Here is a 20,964-nt window from a genome sequence, read left to right as displayed (position 1 = left end):
CACTATTCCCATAGAGGATAGTTGTGCTTTCAAAGATCCTATGGATAAAAAATTAGAAGGTTTGCTTAAAAAGATGTTTGTTCAGCAGGGTTACCTTCTACAACCCATTTCATGCATTGTCCCTGTCACTACAGCCGCATATTTCTGGTTTGATGAACTGATTAAGGTGCTCGATAGTGACTCGCCTCCTTATGAGGAGATTATGGACAGAGTCAATGCTCTCAAATTGGCTAATTCTTTCACTCTTGACGCCTCTTTGCAATTGGCTAAGTTAGCGGCTAAGAATTCTGGGTTTGCTATTGTGGCGCGCAGAGCGCTTTGGTTGAAATCTTGGTCGGCTGATGCGTCTTCCAAGAACAAGCTACTAAACATTCCTTTCAAGGGGAAAACGCTGTTTGGTCCTGACTTGAAAGAGATTATCTCTGATATCACTGGGGGTAAGGGCCATGCCCTTCCTCAGGATCGGCCTTTCAAGGCAAAAAATAGACCTAATTTTCGTCCCTTTCGTAAAAACGGACCAGCCCAAGGTGCTACGTCCTCTAAGCAAGAAGGTAATACTTCTCAGGCCAAGCCAGCTTGGAGACCAATGCAAGGCTGGAACAAGGGAAAGCAGGCAAAGAAACCTGCCACTGCTACCAAGACAGCATGAAATATCGGCCCCCGATCCGGGACCGGATCTGGTGGGGGGCAGACTCTCTCTCTTCGCTCAGGCTTGGGCAAGAGATGTTCTGGATCCTTGGGCGCTAGAAATAGTCTCCCAGGGTTATCTTCTGGAATTCAAGGGACTTCCCCCAAGGGGAAGGTTCCACAGGTCTCAGTTGTCTTCAGACCACATAAAAAGACAGGCGTTCTTACTTTGCGTAGAAGACCTGTTAAAAATGGGAGTGATTCATCCTGTTCCATTGAGAGAACAAGGGATGGGGTTCTACTCCAATCTGTTCATAGTTCCCAAAAAAGAGGGAACATTCAGACCAATCCTAGATCTCAAGATCTTAAACAAATTTCTCAAGGTCCCATCTTTCAAGATGGAAACCATTCGAACTATCCTTCCTTCCATCCAGGAAGGTCAATTCATGACCACGGTGGATTTAAAGGATGCGTATCTACATATTCCTATCCACAAGGAACATCATCGGTTCCTAAGGTTTGCATTCCTGGACAAACATTACCAGTTCGTGGCGCTTCCTTTCGGATTAGCCACTGCTCCAAGGATTTTCACAAAGGTACTAGGGTCCCTTCTAGCTGTGCTAAGACCAAGGGGCATTGCAGTAGTACCTTACCTGGACGACATTCTAATTCAAGCGTCGTCCCTCCCTCGAGCAAAGGCTCACACGGACATCGTCCTGGCCTTTCTCAGATCGCACGGCTGGAAAGTGAACGTGGAAAAGAGTTCTCTATCCCCGTCAACAAGGGTTCCCTTCCTGGGAACAATTATAGACTCCTCAGAAATGAGGATTTTTCTAACAGAGGCCAGAAAGACAAAGCTCCTGGACTCTTGTCGAATACTTCATTCCGTTCCTCTTCCTTCCGTAGCCCAGTGCATGGAAGTGATCGGGTTGATGGTAGCGGCAATGGACATAGTTCCTTTTGCGCGCATTCATCTAAGACCGTTACAACTGTGCATGCTCAGTCAGTGGAATGGGGACTATACAGACTTGTCTCCAAAGATACAAGTAAATCAGAGGACCAGAGACTCACTCCGTTGGTGGCTGTCCCTGGACAACCTGTCACGAGGGATGACATTCCACAGACCAGAGTGGGTCATTGTCACGACCGACGCCAGTCTGATGGGCTGGGGCGCGGTCTGGGGATCCCTGAAAGCTCAGGGTCTTTGGTCTCGGGAAGAATCTCTTCTACCGATAAATATTCTGGAACTGAGAGCGATATTCAATGCTCTCAAGGCTTGGCCTCAGCTAGCGAGGACCAAGTTCATACGGTTTCAATCAGACAACATGACGACTGTTGCGTATATCAACCATCAGGGGGGAACAAGGAGTTCCCTAGCGATGGAAGAAGTGACCAAGATCATTCTATGGGCGGAGTCTCACTCCTGCCACCTGTCTGCTATCCACATCCCGGGAGTGGAAAATTGGGAAGCGGATTTTCTGAGTCGTCAGACATTGCATCCGGGGGAGTGGGAACTCCATCCGGAAATCTTTGCCCAAGTCACTCAACTTTGGGGCATTCCAGACATGGATCTGATGGCCTCTCGTCAGAACTTCAAAGTTCCTTGCTACGGGTCCAGATCCAGGGATCCCAAGGCGGCTCTAGTGGATGCACTAGTAGCACCTTGGACCTTCAAACTAGCTTATGTGTTCCCGCCGTTTCCTCTCATCCCCAGGCTGGTAGCCAGGATCAATCAGGAGAGGGCGTCGGTGATCTTGATAGCTCCTGCGTGGCCACGCAGGACTTGGTATGCAGATCTGGTGAATATGTCATCGGCTCCACCTTGGAAGCTACCTTTGAGACGAGACCTTCTTGTTCAGGGTCCGTTCGAACATCCGAATCTGGTTTCACTCCAGCTGACTGCTTGGAGATTGAACGCTTGATTTTATCGAAGCGAGGTTTCTCAGATTCTGTTATCGATACTCTTGTTCAGGCCAGAAAGCCTGTAACTAGAAAGATTTACCATAAAATTTGGAAAAAATATATCTGTTGGTGTGAATCTAAAGGATTCCCTTGGGACAAGGTTAAGATTCCTAGGATTCTATCCTTCCTTCAAGAAGGATTGGAAAAAGGATTATCGGCAAGTTCCCTGAAGGGACAGATTTCTGCCTTGTCGGTGTTACTTCACAAAAAACTGGCAGCTGTGCCAGATGTTCAAGCCTTTGTTCAGGCTCTGGTTAGAATCAAGCCTGTTTACAAACCTTTGACTCCTCCTTGGAGTCTCAATTTAGTTCTTTCAGTTCTTCAGGGGGTTCCGTTTGAACCCTTACATTCCGTTGATATTAAGTTATTATCTTGGAAAGTTTTGTTTTTAGTTGCAATTTCTTCTGCTAGAAGAGTTTCAGAATTATCTGCTCTGCAGTGTTCTCCTCCTTATCTGGTGTTCCATGCAGATAAGGTGGTTTTACGTACTAAACCTGGTTTTCTTCCAAAAGTTGTTTCTAACAAAAACATTAACCAGGAGATTATCGTACCTTCTCTGTGTCCGAAACCAGTTTCAAAGAAGGAACGCTTGTTGCACAATTTGGATGTTGTTCGCGCTCTAAAATTCTATTTAGATGCTACAAAGGATTTTAGACAAACATCTTCCCTGTTTGTTGTTTATTCAGGTAAAAGGAGAGGTCAAAAAGCAACTTCTACCTCTCTCTCTTTTTGGATTAAAAGCATCATCAGATTGGCTTACGAGACTGCCGGACGGCAGCCTCCCGAAAGAATCACGGCTCATTCCACTAGGGCTGTGGCTTCCACATGGGCCTTCAAGAACGAGGCTTCTGTTGATCAGATATGTAGGGCAGCGACTTGGTCTTCACTGCACACTTTTACCAAATTTTACAAGTTTGATACTTTTGCTTCTTCTGAGGCTATTTTTGGGAGAAAGGTTTTGCAAGCCGTGGTGCCTTCCATTTAGGTGACCTGATTTGCTCCCTCCCTTCATCCGTGTCCTAAAGCTTTGGTATTGGTTCCCACAAGTAAGGATGACGCCGTGGACCGGACACACCAATGTTGGAGAAAACAGAATTTATGTTTACCTGATAAATTTATTTATCCAACGGTGTGTCCGGTCCACGGCCCGCCCTGGTTTTTTAATCAGGTCTGATAATTTATTTTCTTTAACTACAGTCACCACGGTACCATATGGTTTCTCCTATGCTATTATTCCTCCTTAACGTCGGTCGAATGACTGGGGTAGGCGGAGCCTAGGAGGGATCATGTGACCAGCTTTGCTGGGCTCTTTGCCATTTCCTGTTGGGGAAGAGAATATCCCACAAGTAAGGATGACGCCGTGGACCGGACACACCGTTGGAGAAAGAAATTTATCAGGTAAACATAAATTCTGTTTTTTGGTTCGAGGCTCTAGAGGAGTCTCTTAAGGTTGAGACCCCATAAGATGATATTTTGGATAGAATGAAGGCTCTCAAGCTAGCTAATTCTTTTATTACCGATGCCGCTTTTCAAATGGCTAAATTAGCGGCGAAAAATGCAGATTTTGCCATTTTAGGACGTAGAGCGTTAAGGCGTAAATCTTGGTCTGCTGATGTGTCATCAAAATCGAAGCTTTTAGGTATTCCTTTTAAAGGTAAGACCCTATTCGGGCCTGAACTGAAGGAAATCATTTCTGACATTGCTGGAGGTAAAGGTCACGCCCTGCCTCAGGATAAGACTGTTAAGACGAGGGCTAAACAAAATAATTTTCGTTCCTTTCAAAAGTTTAAAGGTGGACCCTCTACTTCCTCTTCCGCCACAAAGCAGGAGGGGAATTTTGCGCAATCCAAGTCAGTCTGGAGACCTAACCAGGCCTTGAAAAAAGGTAAACAAGTCAAGAAGCCCGCTGCTGCTACCAAGACAGCATGAAGGGGCAGCCCCTGATCGGATTTAGTAGGGGGCAGACTTTCTCTATTCGCTCAGGCTTGGGCAATGGATGTTCAGGATCCCTGGGAATTAGAAATTGTGACCCAGGGGTATCGGTTGGAATTCAAGGATTTTCTCCCAAGAGGGAGGTTTCATCTTTCACGTTTGTCTATAGACCAGACAAAAAGAGAGGCGTTCTTACGCTGTGTAAAAGACCTCTATACCATGGGTGTAATTTGTCCAGTTCCAAAACTAGAACAGGGACAGGGGTTTTACTCAAATCTGTTTGTGGTTCCCAAAAAAGAGGGAACCTTCAGACCGATTTTAGATCTCAAATGCCTAAACAAATTTCTCAGAGTCCCATCGTTCAAGATGGAGACTATACAAACAATTTTACCAATGATCCAGGAGGGTCAATATATGACCACTGTGGACTTGAAGGATGCATATCTTCACATTCCTATCCACAAGGATCATCATCAGTTTCTAAGATTCGCCTTTCTGGACGAACATTATCAGTTTGTGGCCCTTCCTTTCGGGTTGGCCACAGCTTCCAGAATCTTCACAAAGGTGCTAGGGTCCCTTCTGGCGGTTCTCAGGCTGTGGGGCATAGCAGTGGCGCCCTATCTGGACGATATTTTGATCCAGGCGTCAACTTATCATCTGACCAAATCTCACACAGAGATAGTGTTGGCATTTCTAAGAACTCACAGTTGGAAAGTGAATATAGAAAAGAGTTCACTAGTTCCACTTACAAGAGTCCCATTCTTGGGGACTCGGTAGACATGAAAATATATCTGACGGAGGTCAGAAAGTCAAAGATTCTAAATACTTGCCGAGCACTTCAGTGGCGCAGTGTATGGAAGTCATTGGATTAATGGTAGTGGCAATGGACATCGTTCCGTTTGCTTGCTTTCGTCTCAGACCACTGCAGCTGTGCATGCTCAGACAGTGGAATGGGGAATATGCGAATTTATCTCCTCAGATAAATCTGGATCGAGAGACCAGAGACTCTCTTCTTTGGTGATTGTCACAGGATCATCTGTCCCAAGGAATGTGCTTCCGCAGGCCGGCATGGGTAATAGTGACGACGGACGCCAGCCTCTTGGGCTGGGGTTCAGTCTGGAATTCCCTGAAGGCTCAGGGTGTTTGGACTCAGGAGGAGTCTCTACTATCAATCAATATTCTGGAACTGTGAGCAATATTCAACGCGCTTCAGGCGTGGCCTCAGTTGGCTTTGACCAAATTCATAAGATTCCAGTCGGACAACATCACGACTGTAGCATATATCAATCATCAAGGGGGAACAAGGAGTTCTCTAGCGATGATAGAGGTTTCAAAGATAATCCGATGGGCGGAGGCTCACTCTTGCCATCTATCAGCAATCTATATCCCAGGAGTAGAGAACTGGGAAGCGGATTTCTTAAGTCATCAGACTTTTCATCCGGGAGAGTGGTAACTCCATCCGGAGGTGTTTGCATCATTCATGCGTCAATGTAGCACAGCGGAATTGGATCTGTTGGCATCTCATCAGAATGCCAAACTTCCTCGTTACGGGTCCAGGTCAAGGGATCCCCAAGCTGTACTGATAGATGCTCTGGCAGTACCTTGGTCGTTCAACCTGGCTTATGTGTTTCCACCATTTCCTCTCCTGCCTCGTGTGATTGCAAGAATCAAACAGGAGAGAGCTTCGGTAATCCTAATAGTGCCTGCGTGGCCACGCAGGACTTGGTATGCGGATATAGTGGACATGTCCTCTCTGCCACCCTGGAAACCTCTGTTGAGACAGGACCTTCTCATTCAAGGTCCGTTCCAACATCCAAATCTAAATTCTCCGCAGTTGACTGCCTGGAGATTAAACGCTTGATCTTATCTAAGTGGGGATTCTCTGAGTCGGTCATTGATACTTTGATTCAGGCTCGCAAGCCTGTCACTAGAAAGATTTACCATAAGATATGGCGTAAATATCTTTATTGGTGCGAATCCAAGGGCTACTCATGGAGTAGGGTTAGGATTTCTAGGATTTTGTTGTTTATCCAAGAAGGATTGGAGAAGGGATTATCAGCTAGTTCCTTGAAGGGACACATTTCTGCTTTGTCAATTCTACTACACAAGCGTCTGGCGGATGTCCCAGACTTTCAGTCTTTTTGTCAGGCTTTAATCAGAATCAAGCCTGTATTTAAACGTATTGCTCCGCCATGGAGTTTGAATTTAGTTCTCAATGTTCTTCAAGGGGTTCCGTTTGAACCCATGCATTCCATAGATATTAAGCTTTTATCTAGGAAAGTTTTGTTTTTAGTTGCTATCTCTTCTGCTCGAAGAGTTTTCTGAGCTTTCTGCGTTACAATGTGATTCGCCTTATCTTATATTCCATTCTGATAAGGTGGTTTTGCGTAGTAAATCTGGATTCCTTCCTAAGGTTGTTTCAAATAAGAATATTAATCAGGAAATTGTTGTTCCTTCTTTGTGTCCTAATCCTTCTAAGAAGGAGCGTCTGTTACATAACTTGGACGTGGTTCGGGCTTTGAAGTTTTACTTACAAGCGACCAAGGATTTCCGTCAAACATCTTCTTTATTTGTTGTTTATTCTGGAAGACATAGGGGTCAAAAAGCTACGGCTACCTCTCTGAAAAGCATTATCCGCCTGGCATATGAGATTGCTGGACAGCAGCCTCCTGAAAGGGTTACGGCTCATTCTACTAGAGCTGTGGCTTCCACATGGGCTTTTAAAAACGATGCTTCTCTGTTGAACAGATTTGTAAGGCTGTGACTTGGTCCTCCCTTCATACTTTTTTTAAAATTTTCCAAATTTGATACTTTTGTTTCGTCTGAGGCTGTTTTTGGGAGAAAAGTTCTTCAGGCAGTGGTGCCTTCCGTTTAGGTATCTGTCTTGTCCCTCCCGTTCATCCGTGTCCTGTTGCTTTGGTATTGTATCCCACAAGTAAGGATGAATCCGTGGACTCGTCGTATCTAGTAGAAGAAAAGGAAATTTATGCTTACCTGATAAATTGATTTCTTCTACGATATGACAAGTCCACGGCCCTCCCTGTCATTTTAGACAGATTATATTCTTGCTTTTAGCTTTTCTTTTCTCTTCCTATACCTTTGGTCGAATGACTGGGAGTGGAGAGAAGGGAAGGGCTATATATACAGCTCTGCTGTGGTGCTCTTTGCCACTTCCTGTTAGCAGGAGGATAATATCCCACAAGTAAGGATGAATCCGTGGACTTGTCGTATCGTAGAAGAAATCAATTTATCAGGTAAGCATAAATTTCCTTTTTTTTTATTTAAGCACAGTTTTGTCTTAGTTGCCAGTGTTACAAGGCAAATGTAGCAGGGCAGAAACGCAGGGAATCCCTGTAGCTTTTGATGCCTTGATGACTATTTCAGACTTACCCTCCCAATCCTCTGAATTGGAGGTTAAGGAGATTCTGTCTGAGGGGGAACTGTCTGATTCAGGTAGTGCATTGCCCCAAACAGATTCGGACATTATGTCTTTTAGATTTAAGCTGGAGCACCTCCGACTGTTGCTTAGGGAGGTTTTAGTGACTCTGGACGATTGTGATTCAATTGTGGTTCCACCAGAAAAATTGTAACATGGACAGATACTTGGAAGTCCCTACTTACTCAGATACCTTTCCGGTTCCTAAGAGAATATCAGAGATTGTCTCCAAGGAATGGGAGAGGCCGGGTATCCCGTTCTCACCTTCCTCTATGTTCAAGAAAATGTACCCTATACCTAACACCGTGAAGGACTTTTGGCAAACAGTCCCTAAGGTGGAGGGAGCTATTTCTACACTAGCTAAGCGTACAACTATTCCTATTGAAGTCAGTTGTGCTTTCAAGGATCCTATGGATAAAAAATTAGAGGGTCTGCTGAAGAAGCTGTTTGTTCATCAAGGTTTTCTTTTACAGCCAACGGCTTGTATTGTACCAGTTACAACTGCGGCTGCTTTTTGGTTTGATGCCTTGGAAGAATCTCTGAAGACGGAGACTTCTTTAGAGGAAATAATAGATAGGATTAAGGCCCTAAAATTGTCCAATTCCTTTGTCACTGATGCCGCTTTTCAGATTGCTAAGTTAGCGGCTAAGAATACAGGTTTTGCCATTCTAGCGCACAGAGCCTCGTGGTTAAAGTCTTGGTCTGCGGACGTGTCTTCTAAAACCAAGCTTTTATCTATTCCTTTCAAGGGGAAGACTCTATTTGGCCCTGACTTGAAGGAAATTATTTCTGACATTACGGGAGGTAAGGGCCATCTGTTACCTCAAGATAAATCATCTAGGCAGAGGGGTAGGCAGAGTAATTTTCATTCCTTTCGAAACTTCAAGGGAGTCTCCTCCTCCTCTTCCACTAAACAGGAAGGGAACTTTGCTCAAACCAAGTCCGTCTGGAGACCCAACCAGGCTTGGAACAAGGGTAAACAACCCAAGAAGCCTACTGCTGCCCCCAAGACAGCATAAAGGCTTGGATAAGAGATGTTCAAGATCCTTGGACACTGGAAATCGTGTCCCAAGGGTATCGACTGGAGTTCAAAAATTTTCTCCCAAGAGGGAGGTTCCTTCTTTCACAATTGTCTGTAGACCAGATAAAAAGAGAGGCGTTCTTACGTTGTGTAGAAGACCTCTCTACTATAAGAGTAATCCGTCCCGTTCCAAAACTGGAACAGGGGCAGGGGTTTTACTCAAATCTTTTTTGTGGTTCCCAAAAAGGAGGGAACGTTCAGACCCATTTTAGACCTCAAAAGTCTAAACCAGTTTCTAAGAGTCCCATGCTTCAAGATGGAGACTATCCGGACTATTCTTCCATTGATCCAGGAGGGTCAATATATGACTACCGTGGACTTAAAGGATGCATACCTTCACATTCCTATACACAGAGATCATCACCAGTTTCTAAGATTTACCTTTATGGACAAACATTTTCAGTTTGTGGCTCTACCCTTCGGACTGGCCACGGCTCCCAGGATCTTCACGAAGGTTCTAGGGTCTCTGCTGGCGGTTCTCAGACCGCGGGGCATTGCAGTGGCACCTTATCTGGATGATATTCTGATCCAGGCTCCGACTTATCAACTAACAAAGTTTCATACCGACATGGTCCTGTCTTTCCTAAGGACTCACGGGTGGAAGGTGAATGCAGAAAAGATTTCACTAATTCCACAGACAAGGGTTCCTTTCCTGAAAATGTTCTTAACGGAGGTCAGAAAGTTGACGATTCTGAACACATGCCGAGCTCTTCAGTCCAATCCTCGACCTTCAGTGGCTCAGTGCATGGAAGTGATTGGATTGATGGTGGCAGCAATGGACATCATTCCGTTTGCTCGTTTTCATCTCAGACCTCTACAACTGAGCAAGCTCAGACAGTAGAATGGAGATTTTGCAAATTTGTCTCCTCAGATAGATCTGGACCTGTAGACAAGAGACTCTCTTCTTTGGTGGTTGTCGCAGGATCTTCTGTCCCAGGGGATGTGCTTCCGCAGACCCTCATGGGTGACAACGGATGCCAGTCTACTAGGTTGGGGGGCGGTTTGGAATCCCCTGAAGGCTCAGGGTGTGTGGACTCGATCAGAGTCTCTGCTCCCAAACAATATTCTGGAGTTGAGAGCGATATTCAATGCTCTTCAGGCTTGGCCTCAGTTGGCTTCGGCCAAATTCATCCGGTTTCAGTCGGACAACATGACGACTGTGGCTTACATCAATCAACAGGGAGGAACAAGGAGTTCCTTAGCGATGACAGAAGTATCCAAGATAATTCGGTGGGCGGAGACCCACTCTTGTTATCTGTCAGCAATATACATCCCAGGAGTGGACAACTGGGAAGCAGACTTTTTGAGCAGACAGACGTTTCATCCGGGGAATGGGAACTCCATCCGGAGGTCTTTGGCACTCTGATTCTCAGGTGGGGCAGATCGGAATTGGATCTGATGGCGTCTCGTCAGAATACCAAGCTCCCAAGATACGAATCCATATCCAGGGATCCTCAGGCCGAACTGATAGACGCCTTGGCAGTGCCTTGGTCGTTCAGCCTGGCTTATGTGTTTCCACCGTTTGCTCTCCTTTCCCGGGTAATTGCTCAGATCAAACAGGAGAGGGCTTCTTTAATTCTAATCGCTCCTGCGTGGCCGCGCAGGACTTGGTATGCGGATCTGGTGGACATGTCCTCTCTGCCACCATGGAAGCTTCCATTGAGGCAGGACCTTCTCATTCAGGGACCCTTCCTTCACCTGAATCTAGTTTCTCTGCAGCTAACTACTTGGAGATTGAACACTTGATTTTATCTATGCGAGGGTTCTCTGATTCGGTCATTGATACTTTGATTCAGGCACGTAAGCCTGTTACTAGAAAGATTTACCATAATATATGGCGTAAATCTTTATTGGTGCGAATCCAAGGGCTACTCGTGGAGTAGGGTTAGAATTCCCAGGATTTTATCTTTTCTCCAAGAAGGATTGGAGAAAGGGTTATCAGCAAGTTCCTTAAAGGGACACATTTCTGCGTTGTCTATTCTGTTACACAGATGTTCCAAGAGTTCAATCTTTTTGTCAGGCTCTAACTAGAATCAGGCCTGTATTTAGACCAATTGCTCCTCTTTGGAGTTTGAATTTAGTTCTTAATGTTCTTCAAGGGGTTCCGTTTGAACCTATGCATTCCATAGATATTAAGTTGTTATCTTGGAAAGTTTTATTTTTTGTTGCTATTTCTTCTGCTCGCAGAGTTTCTGAGCTTTCAGCTTTACAATGTGATTCACCTTATCTTATTTTCCATTCTGATACGGTGTTTTTACGTACCAAACTTGGTTTCCTTCCTAAGGTGGTTTCTAATAAGAATATTAATCAGGAAATTGTAGTTCCTTCCTTGTGTCCTAATCCTTCTTCTAAGAAGGAATGTCTGTTACAAAATTTGGACGTGGTCCGTGCCCTGAAGTTTTACTTGCAGGCGACTAAAGAATTTCGTCAATCATCTTCATTATTTGTTGTTTTTTCTGGAAGCGTAGGGGCCAGAAGGCTACAGCTACCTCTCTTTCTTTTTGGCTGAAGTGTATCATCCGTCTGGCATATGAGACTGCTGGACAGCAGCCTCCTGAAAGAATTACGGCTCATTCTACTAGGGCTGGGGCTTCCTCATGGGCATTTAAAAACGATGATTCTGTTGAACAGATTTGCAAGGCTGCAACTTGGTCGTCTCTTCACACTTTTTCCAAATTTTCCAAATTTGATACTTTTGCTTCTTCTGAGGCTGTTTTTGGGAGAAAGGTTCTTCAAGCAGTGGTGCCTTCCGTTTAGGTTCCTGTCTTGTCCCTCCCTTTCATCCGTGTCCTATAGCTTTAGTATTGTATCCCATAAGTAATGATGAAATCCGTGGACTCGTCGTATCTTGTAAAAGAAAAGGAAATTTATGCTTACCTGATAAATTTATTTCTTTTACGATACGACGAGTCCACGGCCCACCCTGTCATTTTTAAGATAGATATGTACTTATTTTTTATAAACTTCAGTCACCTCTGCACCTTTGGCTTTTCCTTTCTCTTCCTAACCTCGGTCGAATGACTGGAGGTGGAGGGAAGGGAGGAGCTATATATACAGCTCTGCTGTGGTGCTCTTTGCCACTTCCTGTTAGCAGGAGGATACATCCTATAAGTAAGGATGAAATCCATGGACTCGTTGTATCGTAAAAGAAATAAATTTATCAGGTAAGCATAAATTTCCTTTTTAAGCTAGAATCAGCTGTAGCACCTTAGGCTATGATTACGGCACACAGCCAAAAGGCGTAAGCCACTGGTGCTACGTCCTCCTGTTTTGTATTGTTCCTCCTTTGGATCTATTTTAATTTTGTTGGAGATAAAGTTGTTGATTTTACCAAGCAAGGTCCGGCCTCTCTCTTTTTTTAACTTTGTATTACCAATATTGGGACCGCTTGAAACTGCAGAGAATTTCCCTGTGAGCTTCTACCCGTGAAACTGTCGGATGGTGACGTCACTACTAACAGACGCAGAGGTGAATACGCTAAGTCTATGCTGGAGCCGTGGGAGCGGGAGACGCTGAAGTAAGTTGCGTCGGTCTGGGATAACAAGTCCTAGCTTACCGCATGAGGCCAAAAGCTGTGAATGACGACCAGAGAGATGGTGTGGCGTACCTAAGGTCTGCATAGTGATATACATGTCACCGGAGCAGTTTTATACATCCGACTGCACTTTTTGGGTTTAAGTGGCTCACAGGAGGGTTCAATTGTACAATATGGCATGTGAATGATATTGGGTTATGTGACTTTTTGGGCTTCCATTTCCTTGTACTTTTAATGTACGCTGAAGAAGACATATATACACAAAGCAAGAAATGGAAATTCAAAGCATTGCTTGTGTACACACATAAATATGGAGTAACAACTTGGACACACATAATAGGTTGTAGAAATAATGAAAGACAGTTATAAACTCAGTGAGATTTTTTTACATTGCTTTCAAAGGTTCCAAATGAGTGATGTTACCAATTTAATATTTTTCAGGGGAAATGTGGGGACCGGACTGGATTCTTCCCAGCAAACTTTGTACAAAGGGTCCGTCTGGGGGAGACAGTATGGAGGAGCATAAAGACCTTTCATGGAGTCAAAGAGCAAGGACAGCTCAGTTTGAAGGAAGGACAAGTGTGTATTAGCTCCGCTGAATATATGAACTTGAATGGTTTATGGTGACAGATTATTTTACATATTCGGTTAAAAGTACCACAAGCAGTTCCATGGTGCTGCTCCTTCGAAAGGTAGCAGATAATTCCATTAAATGTATTAAAACATATAAAATCCCAACAGATGTGGACTGAAACACAAGGGCTAATAATGCAGATGCGGTTCCAGTATCGTGGAAGAACGACGGGTGGCAGTTTGCATTCTTTTGGCCATAGATCTGGTTTTATTGTGAACTGATTCTGATTAGCCCTTGTATTTCATTCCAAATCTGTTGATATTTTATGTTTTATGTGTTTTAATAAATTCATTGGAATTATCCACTTGCTTACTTTGTCCCTACCTTGGTGGAGTGGAAGACATTAAAGCTTATATTCTTAAGAGCTCAATTATAGCTCTGTACAACGTGAGTAAAACTCTTCTATGCCCTTTGTTTCTACTTAAGCAGAACTTCACTCTATAATGTATTCTCTTTTTTGAGGTCATCTTTATTTAAGACTTGGAAGCAGCAGCACTTTAATTAGAAATTAAGGACTATATCCTTTTATTGCGTTTTTCACATTTTAATTGTTTTTATTTTTCATTGTTTTTTTGTAAATTCCCACTGTTAAAGGATTACTATTTTTTTGTGCTAAATAATCTTATCTAGGAACAGTTGTTTATATGTTTTCTTCCTAATGGGAAAGATTCCGCAGCCGCATTTATTACTTATGGGAAATAAGAACCTGGCCACCAGGAGGAGGCAAAAACCCACCAGCCAAAGGCATAAATACTCCTCCCACTTCCCCTATCCCCCAGTCATTCTTTGCCTTTCGTCCCAGGAGGTTGGCAGAGATGTGTCAGAAGTTTTTTTTTGTTTGTTTTTTTTTCTTATGTGATTCAACCTGCTTGTGTATATGCATAGGGGCTCTGCGGTCGAGACATATGCCTATGTGGCACATATTGGCTTGTTCTTTCGATTGTGGTTTACACAGCCTAGAACTATACCTTCGGATTATGCCTATTTTATTCAGACTTGCTTAACTTTTGTGGCCCTAGTTTTGCCGCCCTTTAGTGGCATACTTTTTGGGATTTCGCTGGGCATCTGGCGACGGAGGAAAGAGTCTGCTCCGCTGAGGTCTGGTCATAGGAGGTGGTGAGTGCCCCCAGCCATTGTTGGTGTCAGGTGCCAGTTGTTTTTTTTCCCAATCTCTGTTTATCTTGTGCAGTCTTAAGCCATGGAGGATTCCAATGCCGGGACTATTTTTATATCCCATTCTGAGTCATCCTCGGATGAGGACCTTAATTTGGCCCTGTTATCGCAAGTCTGCCAATCTTGTCTCTCGTGCCTGGATAGTTTGCCGGGTCCCTCGGGCTCGGGGGACCCTGGGCCTTCCAAGCCATCGGTCTCTGAGGGCTCTGCTTCTCAGGAGGCGCCTTCCCAATTGCATACTCCTTTTACTTTTGAGGTTGGCCCCCAATGTTAATGGACCCTCCGCGCAGGGTGGATTGTTTCCCCCGGAGTTGGCGGGACATTTAATATTTTAATGGCGCTGATTTGCTTGCAGGACCCTGAAGTTTCCTTGCAGCTATGTGCCTGCCTGCCTATTCCGAGTGTTCAGAGCGTGAACGGCACTATAATATTCCCCCCAGGGGTGTTTGTTCCCATTTGTTGTTCTTTTCCTTATAGGATTGTGCGGCTACATGTCTTATTACGACGACTTTTTGACGTATTGGGGGATCCTTTCCTTTATAGTCCGAGGACTTCTCAGTTCTCGCATGGTTCTTCGAGATAGGCTAGTGGGGATGTGTCTCTCCCCTGTCGGTCTAATGTGAGCTCTCCCAGTCCTTTTTTCTGGAGGTTCGGTTTCCAATTGGACGGTCCTGCGGAGACATAGTTCCTTCTGGGCGGATGCCTGTGGGTGCCCTTGTTTTTCTTTTATCCTGGGGCTGGCCCTTGTCAGTCCGCATCCTTTCGCATCCCTGATCCGAGGGGTGTTGTCCTTACCGTGTGGAGCGGTTATGCCCTTTTGAGCTACTGTTGATGGTTCTCCTAGAGTCTTTGCCATCGTGTAGTTTAGGCTGTCATGCGGAGGTGGTCAATGTCCCCTCTACTTCCGCCCCTGGGAGCTTTTTAGGCTCTGATGGGAATTTGGATTGACTTCTCCAGTGTTGTCACTGGTGCCCTGGTCATCTTTATTGCCCCTTGGGGGTTTGGGCCAGTGGTGTGCTCTGTTCCTGGAGTCTTGTGCCTCAGGGCTACTGATTAGGGATTTTTTCCCTAATGGACTCGTGCTGCGGGTGTTTTTCGCAGTATCTCTTGTGTCCTTATTGGATTTCGATTCAAGGTTCTTTTTCCTCATTGAGATAGCCTGCCAGCTGGTCCGGCTTGGGGCGTGTTGCCTTGGGCGCTGACTTATGGAAGTCTGGTTTCCTCCTTTATGATTCCGTTGTGGATCTCGGGGGGAGAGTCTATGGTTCTGGCAGTCTAGCTCTTTATCCTATCTGTATGTCCCTGTTATGCCCCTGGGATTTGGGGTTGGGTCAGGATGGGTCCTATTGTCTCCCTTTTAGGGAGTCTGGGGTATTTTCGGTTTGATACCTTTGTGGAGGATGGGCTCTGGGCCCTTTTTGTTAAGGGGTTCCCTTTTCCTATTCTTTCGTGTCTAGGACTAGCTGTAGCTCGGTTTGACCTCTTTTTTCCCCTTTGTCTCTGCCTTCTGCAGACTTTGTCACAGCTTGTTGGTCGACTTGCTGCTTGTGTTAAGGGGGCTTGAGCGGTTGCTCTCAGTCTTGGCCCTTTTATTGGATTCTGGGAGGTCTGTATTCCTTTCGGTCCTAGGATTTGCACTGGTCACTCAACACTTTGGGCGTTCTGTGCCTGTACAATCATTTGTAGATTGGTTGGGTGTCCTGGTTGGGTGTCCTGGGGACACGTGCTCCCTGTCTCACGTTTTTCTGAGGGACTCTTGTCTCTTGGATTAGCTTTGCTGCCTAGTAAGCAGAAGGTTTGCTGTTGGGACACAGCTGCAGTTATTTTACCTTGTCTGCTGGCAAGCTATTGAGCCTAGGTGGCCTAGTGGTTAGCTTGTCGGTCTAGCAAGCTGCAGTTCTTGAGTTTGTACTCAGCTGCAATTACTTACTATTTTATATCTAATGCCTGTGGGCTTGCCCTTAGGGATTGTGTCCTCAGGTCTCTGGGGTTCTCCCGTGGCGCTGGGCGCTTTTCTCAAGCGTGTCTGGTGGTCCTTCCCTTCCTTTTGTAAATGGGTGGGGTTCTGTTGGTCAGCTATTTTGGCCTACGGTTAGCTTTGCTACGCAGCTTGCAGAAGGTTGCTGTTGTTTCCAGGGCAACTGTTGCTCCTTGAATGCTAGCATGCACTTTAGGGTCCTTTGTGAGGTGTTTTTCGGAACCCTCTGGGGGAGTTGGATCCTTGGGATCTCTTTGTTCAGAAAGGTTGATTCAGGAAGGATGTTCCGCTGCTCTGTGGCCTATAGTGGTGTAGTGTTGGTCTGTGCAGTTTCAGTTGCGCAGGAGCGGGATGTTTTGTATCGGTTTTCGGATGGGGGCTCTGCTTAGTTTTGCACCACTAGTTTCTGTCATCCTTTCCTGTCTCTCTCTGGAGCTTTTCTCCAGCTACGGAAATTTTTCCTTGCTTGTAAGGCATCCTCAGTCTCTTGTAGCCTGAGGTGTGGGACTTGGTCTGTTCTTCAAACCGAAAGGAAAAATGATATGAAGAATACCAAAATTCCAAAAGTATGCACTTGTAGCACTTTGGGCCCTGAACTAAAGGGCAGGTGGTCCCACCAGGATTTTAAAATATAACTTTTATTATTAAAATTAAAAAACCAAATTGTTGGTTGAAGTACACACACAATTAAAATACACTCCAGTACCAAATTCTAGTGGTATTTACGTTTATTTGATCACAAAATATTGAGATTAGGCCTGTATATGTTCACAGTTATGAGTGATCTAAAAAGTAACAAATAATGTCCGCTAAACACTGTTGCAATATAAATGGAACAAACAGTAATTAGGAGTGTGAGTTGGGTACATATGATCAAAGATTGAGTGAATTGTGCCCCCTCTATTTAATAAAAATTCAAATTCCTAAATAGGAGTGTATCAGAATACCAGGTAAAGATATGTCAGTAATATCAGGTATCTAATCAGTAAAGAACTAAAAATATATCAATTACTATATACAGTGGACTTGCAGTTCAGTGTTAAATTCCAGGCTTACTAAATCGGCCAGTATGATTATGTATTGTATTCAAACTAATAATAAACTATCAGTTGTAACCTTAAACAAATGCTGCCATATGCATCACAACTGCAATATCAGTTGGATTCAATTATATATCAGGCTGATGTCTATATTAGTAGTATAGGTTTATAGTATCACCTAAATACATAATGCTGACTATTACATGAACCGAACTGTGTTTAATTATAATTTTCCATGTTAAATATGGGGACAAGGAAAATAGTCCTCAGTATCTAAGTAATTAGGATTATATCAGGTAATCGTCTACTACTCCCTCTACTCCAGTGTTCTATTCACGGTATCACTGGATCTAACACACCTCAGGCTGCTTTTCTGTCAATATTGTAACTTCGGTAAACTGCGGTAGTTGCCCACAGCTAATACTAGATCACATGAGATACAAAGTACTTGTTCAGCCCAGCTATATGTGTTGGGTGTCAGAGTCAGTAATCCTCTATGGATAATCACGGCGATCTTAGGTCCTATTTTTCAGGCATCCACTGTGTTTGAAAGGCTATATATATATGATATGGCTAAGTCTGGCACAACCCAGGCTGTGTGTTTTTTACTGTTATAAATTACTGGAGCTGCAGTAACTCCCCACAGCTAATGCTCATTCACACAAGCTGTGCAACACTCGTTCAGCCAAGATTTAATTATTCAAAGTCTGAGCAAAAAATCATCTGTGAGTAGGCACAGAAAGTTTATATTAAGTTGTCTAATATCCACTACATTGACAGGCTATATATAAAGTTAGAATTACGTCTGGCACAACCCAGATTATATGTTGTATATTGTACGTTAAAGAGCCTTGTAGTGGATCAGCACAGTGCTTACTGCCCGGTACACTAATACAAACTGTCAGTCACTATTAGTTTCCTGAATTTGTCACTGCTCCCATATTGTAAACATAACTCTTCACACGGACATTCATTCAATTCTATTATATTAGTTAAATATCAAGAGGGCAAGTAGTATTGTTATCATACTAGGGTACAAGTCAATACCATACCCCTAAACGAACCCAAATCACTCAATGATAGTACTATTTGCAAAGTACAATCTTAGCGGCACATAGATAAATGGTACTGGGCTGTTAAAAAGACACAAAGATCGAGTGTGAAGGAGTCAGCACTCTCCCCTGACGCGTTTCGCCTGATAGGGCTTTATCAAAGGCTCTGTTCTTCCCTGCTTACTGGGGTGGGGGGGTTTTCCTTCCTGTCCTCGTTTATATAGTGACGCGTGTCCACGCTCTCTCTCTGTTTTTACTTTTGCTGGTCCTTGAGATTCGTTTGTTTCTCTTCTGGTCCTTTCCTGACTTTTCATATAGTCTGTTTAGATGTAGCCTACTGAGTGGCTCCAGGTTGTCTCCTTGTCACCCTGGACGTTGTTCCTTTTCTTCTGTCTTGTATCTTCCCTCTGGGAATTTTTAGTCGGGTCCCTCGCTTGGTTGAGGCGCTTCGGCGGGGTTGTTGCCCCTGACAGAAGCTGTCCTTGAGGTGGGTGCTCTCGGTTGGGCCCACTCGTGGTTCTATCTAGGTTCTTTGGACTGTTGGTAGGTTTGTGTGTCTGGGACCGCTTTTTTCAAAATGTTTGCTGATCCCTGTTTCGGACGAACTGGGACTTTGTTTACTTGGGAATCTGTTTTTAGGTTGGTGCCTTTATTGGTCTGCCTCTTACCCTCCCGTTTTGGCATTCTGTGTCTTCTTTGATTTGGGTATAAATTTCCCATTTTTCCCATAAGTAATGAATGCGGCTGTGGACTCTTTCCCCTTAGGAAGAAAAACATAAATTATGCTTACCTGATAATTTCCTTTTCTTCCTTTGGAAAGAGTCCACAGCCCCCGCACATTTTTTTGACTCGTTGTTTTTTATCTTCTGGCACCCTTTCACCTTGATGCTTCTTCCACTGTTCCTTGTTCCTCGTCTGAATGACTGGGGGATAGGGGAAGTGGGAGGAGTATGTATGCCTTTGGCTGGTGGGTTTTTGCCTCCTCCTGGTGGCCAGGTTCTTATTTCCCATAAGTAATGAATGCGGCTGTGGACTCTTTCCCACGGAAGAAAAGTAAATTATCAGGTAAGCATAATTTATGTTTTCTTGAGGGTACAGATATTGCTGCACCGTTACAATCATATTTTTCTTTCTCTCTCTCTCTCTTCCAGATCTGTGTTGGTGTTGGAAAACCAGAATCTGAAGGACTCATTAGAGTATCCAGTGGGAAGAAGAGGGGACTGGTGCCCCAGGACTGCTTAGAAGAGATCTAATTAAAAATCCCCTGCCCTGGCACAAACTCATAACATATACAGGGTGATCAACCTCAGCACCTCTAAAATCTCATGTGCAAACAATAAGGCACTCAGGGTCAAACTGTTGTCATCGCTATGGACAGTTTCTGTAGGGTAAACTAGCTCCTGAGTGCCTTATTTCCCTGGAAGTGATACGTCAATGCCTTTTGATGCTGCACAAGCCTCCTCTTCCTTGTAGATATAGACATATCAACTTGTATTTTGCAATATGTCCAATAGGTGTCTATGACATCATCACTCAGGGCCACCTATGCAGGCAAAGTTACTTAGTAACCTCATATCAGAATTTTCTGATACTTGGGGTTTATACCACTCAGGAGTTGGCTTATTGTTAGATGTGTCTCTTGCTATTTTATGAACCATTGCATTAACATAATATTTCATACTACACTAAGTGAGGGGAACACAACGTTCAGTGTTTGCAGAGACTGTGGAAGGTAGCGTGAAATATTTGCATATTAGTAGTGAGACAAATACAGGATGACACAATAAAAGAGTTAATGGTGCAGTATTAGCTAGAGAAATACAAGGATCAGCATCACTAAGTATGAATAGTAAGCATAGGGTAAGGGGAGTTTATAATTATTATTTTTTTGAGATTTCCTGTGCTAGAGATGTGGAGAATTGAGAGTATAATAAAGCAGAATGTTAGTAGACAACAAATAATTTTGTTGTGGGTGATGAAAGCTGTGGATACTGTATAGTAGAAAGCCGAGGATACTGTATAGTATGTTTATACATAATGGTGTCTAGCATTGTCTAATTTTATTAGGGAATATGCTGCAGTGTTAGCCTGAAATCAATATAGAGTTATAGTGATTGCGAAGGATGGGGCGAGGCATTGCTAGTGACTGCGAAGCCCAGGTTACAATGTAAAATGTGTGTTTGTTGTGACAGTGTAAAGGTGAGGAAGAGGGTAGTGTTAGCAGAGCTATATGGGCATAGTTATCGAAGAGAAAAGATACATTTATAAAACAGGCATTGTAGGCAATAAATGGAAGGCGCAGAGTGCAGTGTATGCTGACAGGAATGCAAGCTGATGGGAACACATGGTAACGTTCTAGTGCAGTTGTAACCAAATGAGAGTAAGCACAGGCGGAATTCCTAGCAGAGCGTGGCTATTGGTGCAGTGTCAGTGAAGGGGGAGAGACTGCTCCATATAGTATTAGAAAAGAGAGAGTAGAAAAAAAGATCACTGCCAGACCTCACTTATAAATGA

General features: G+C 44.1%; 1 protein-coding gene across 1 annotated transcript in view; it reads left to right on the top strand.

The window, feature by feature from the left end:
* Positions 1-19,703, top strand: part of STAC2 (SH3 and cysteine rich domain 2) — a 318,737-nt gene extending 299,034 nt beyond the window's left edge. Inside the window, exons 10-11 of the mRNA XM_053697925.1 lie at positions 13,015-13,152; positions 19,602-19,703. Of these exons, the coding sequence (XP_053553900.1) occupies positions 13,015-13,152; positions 19,602-19,703 (240 nt within the window). The remainder of the gene's footprint in view (positions 1-13,014; positions 13,153-19,601) is intronic.
* The last annotated feature ends 1,261 nt before the right edge of the window (positions 19,704-20,964 follow it).

Source organism: Bombina bombina, chromosome 1, assembly GCF_027579735.1.
Source record: "Bombina bombina isolate aBomBom1 chromosome 1, aBomBom1.pri, whole genome shotgun sequence".
Lineage (NCBI taxonomy): Eukaryota > Metazoa > Chordata > Amphibia > Anura > Bombinatoridae > Bombina > Bombina bombina.
The sequence above is the reverse complement of the archived record's forward strand: the minus strand, read 5'-3'. Positions and strand labels throughout refer to the sequence as shown.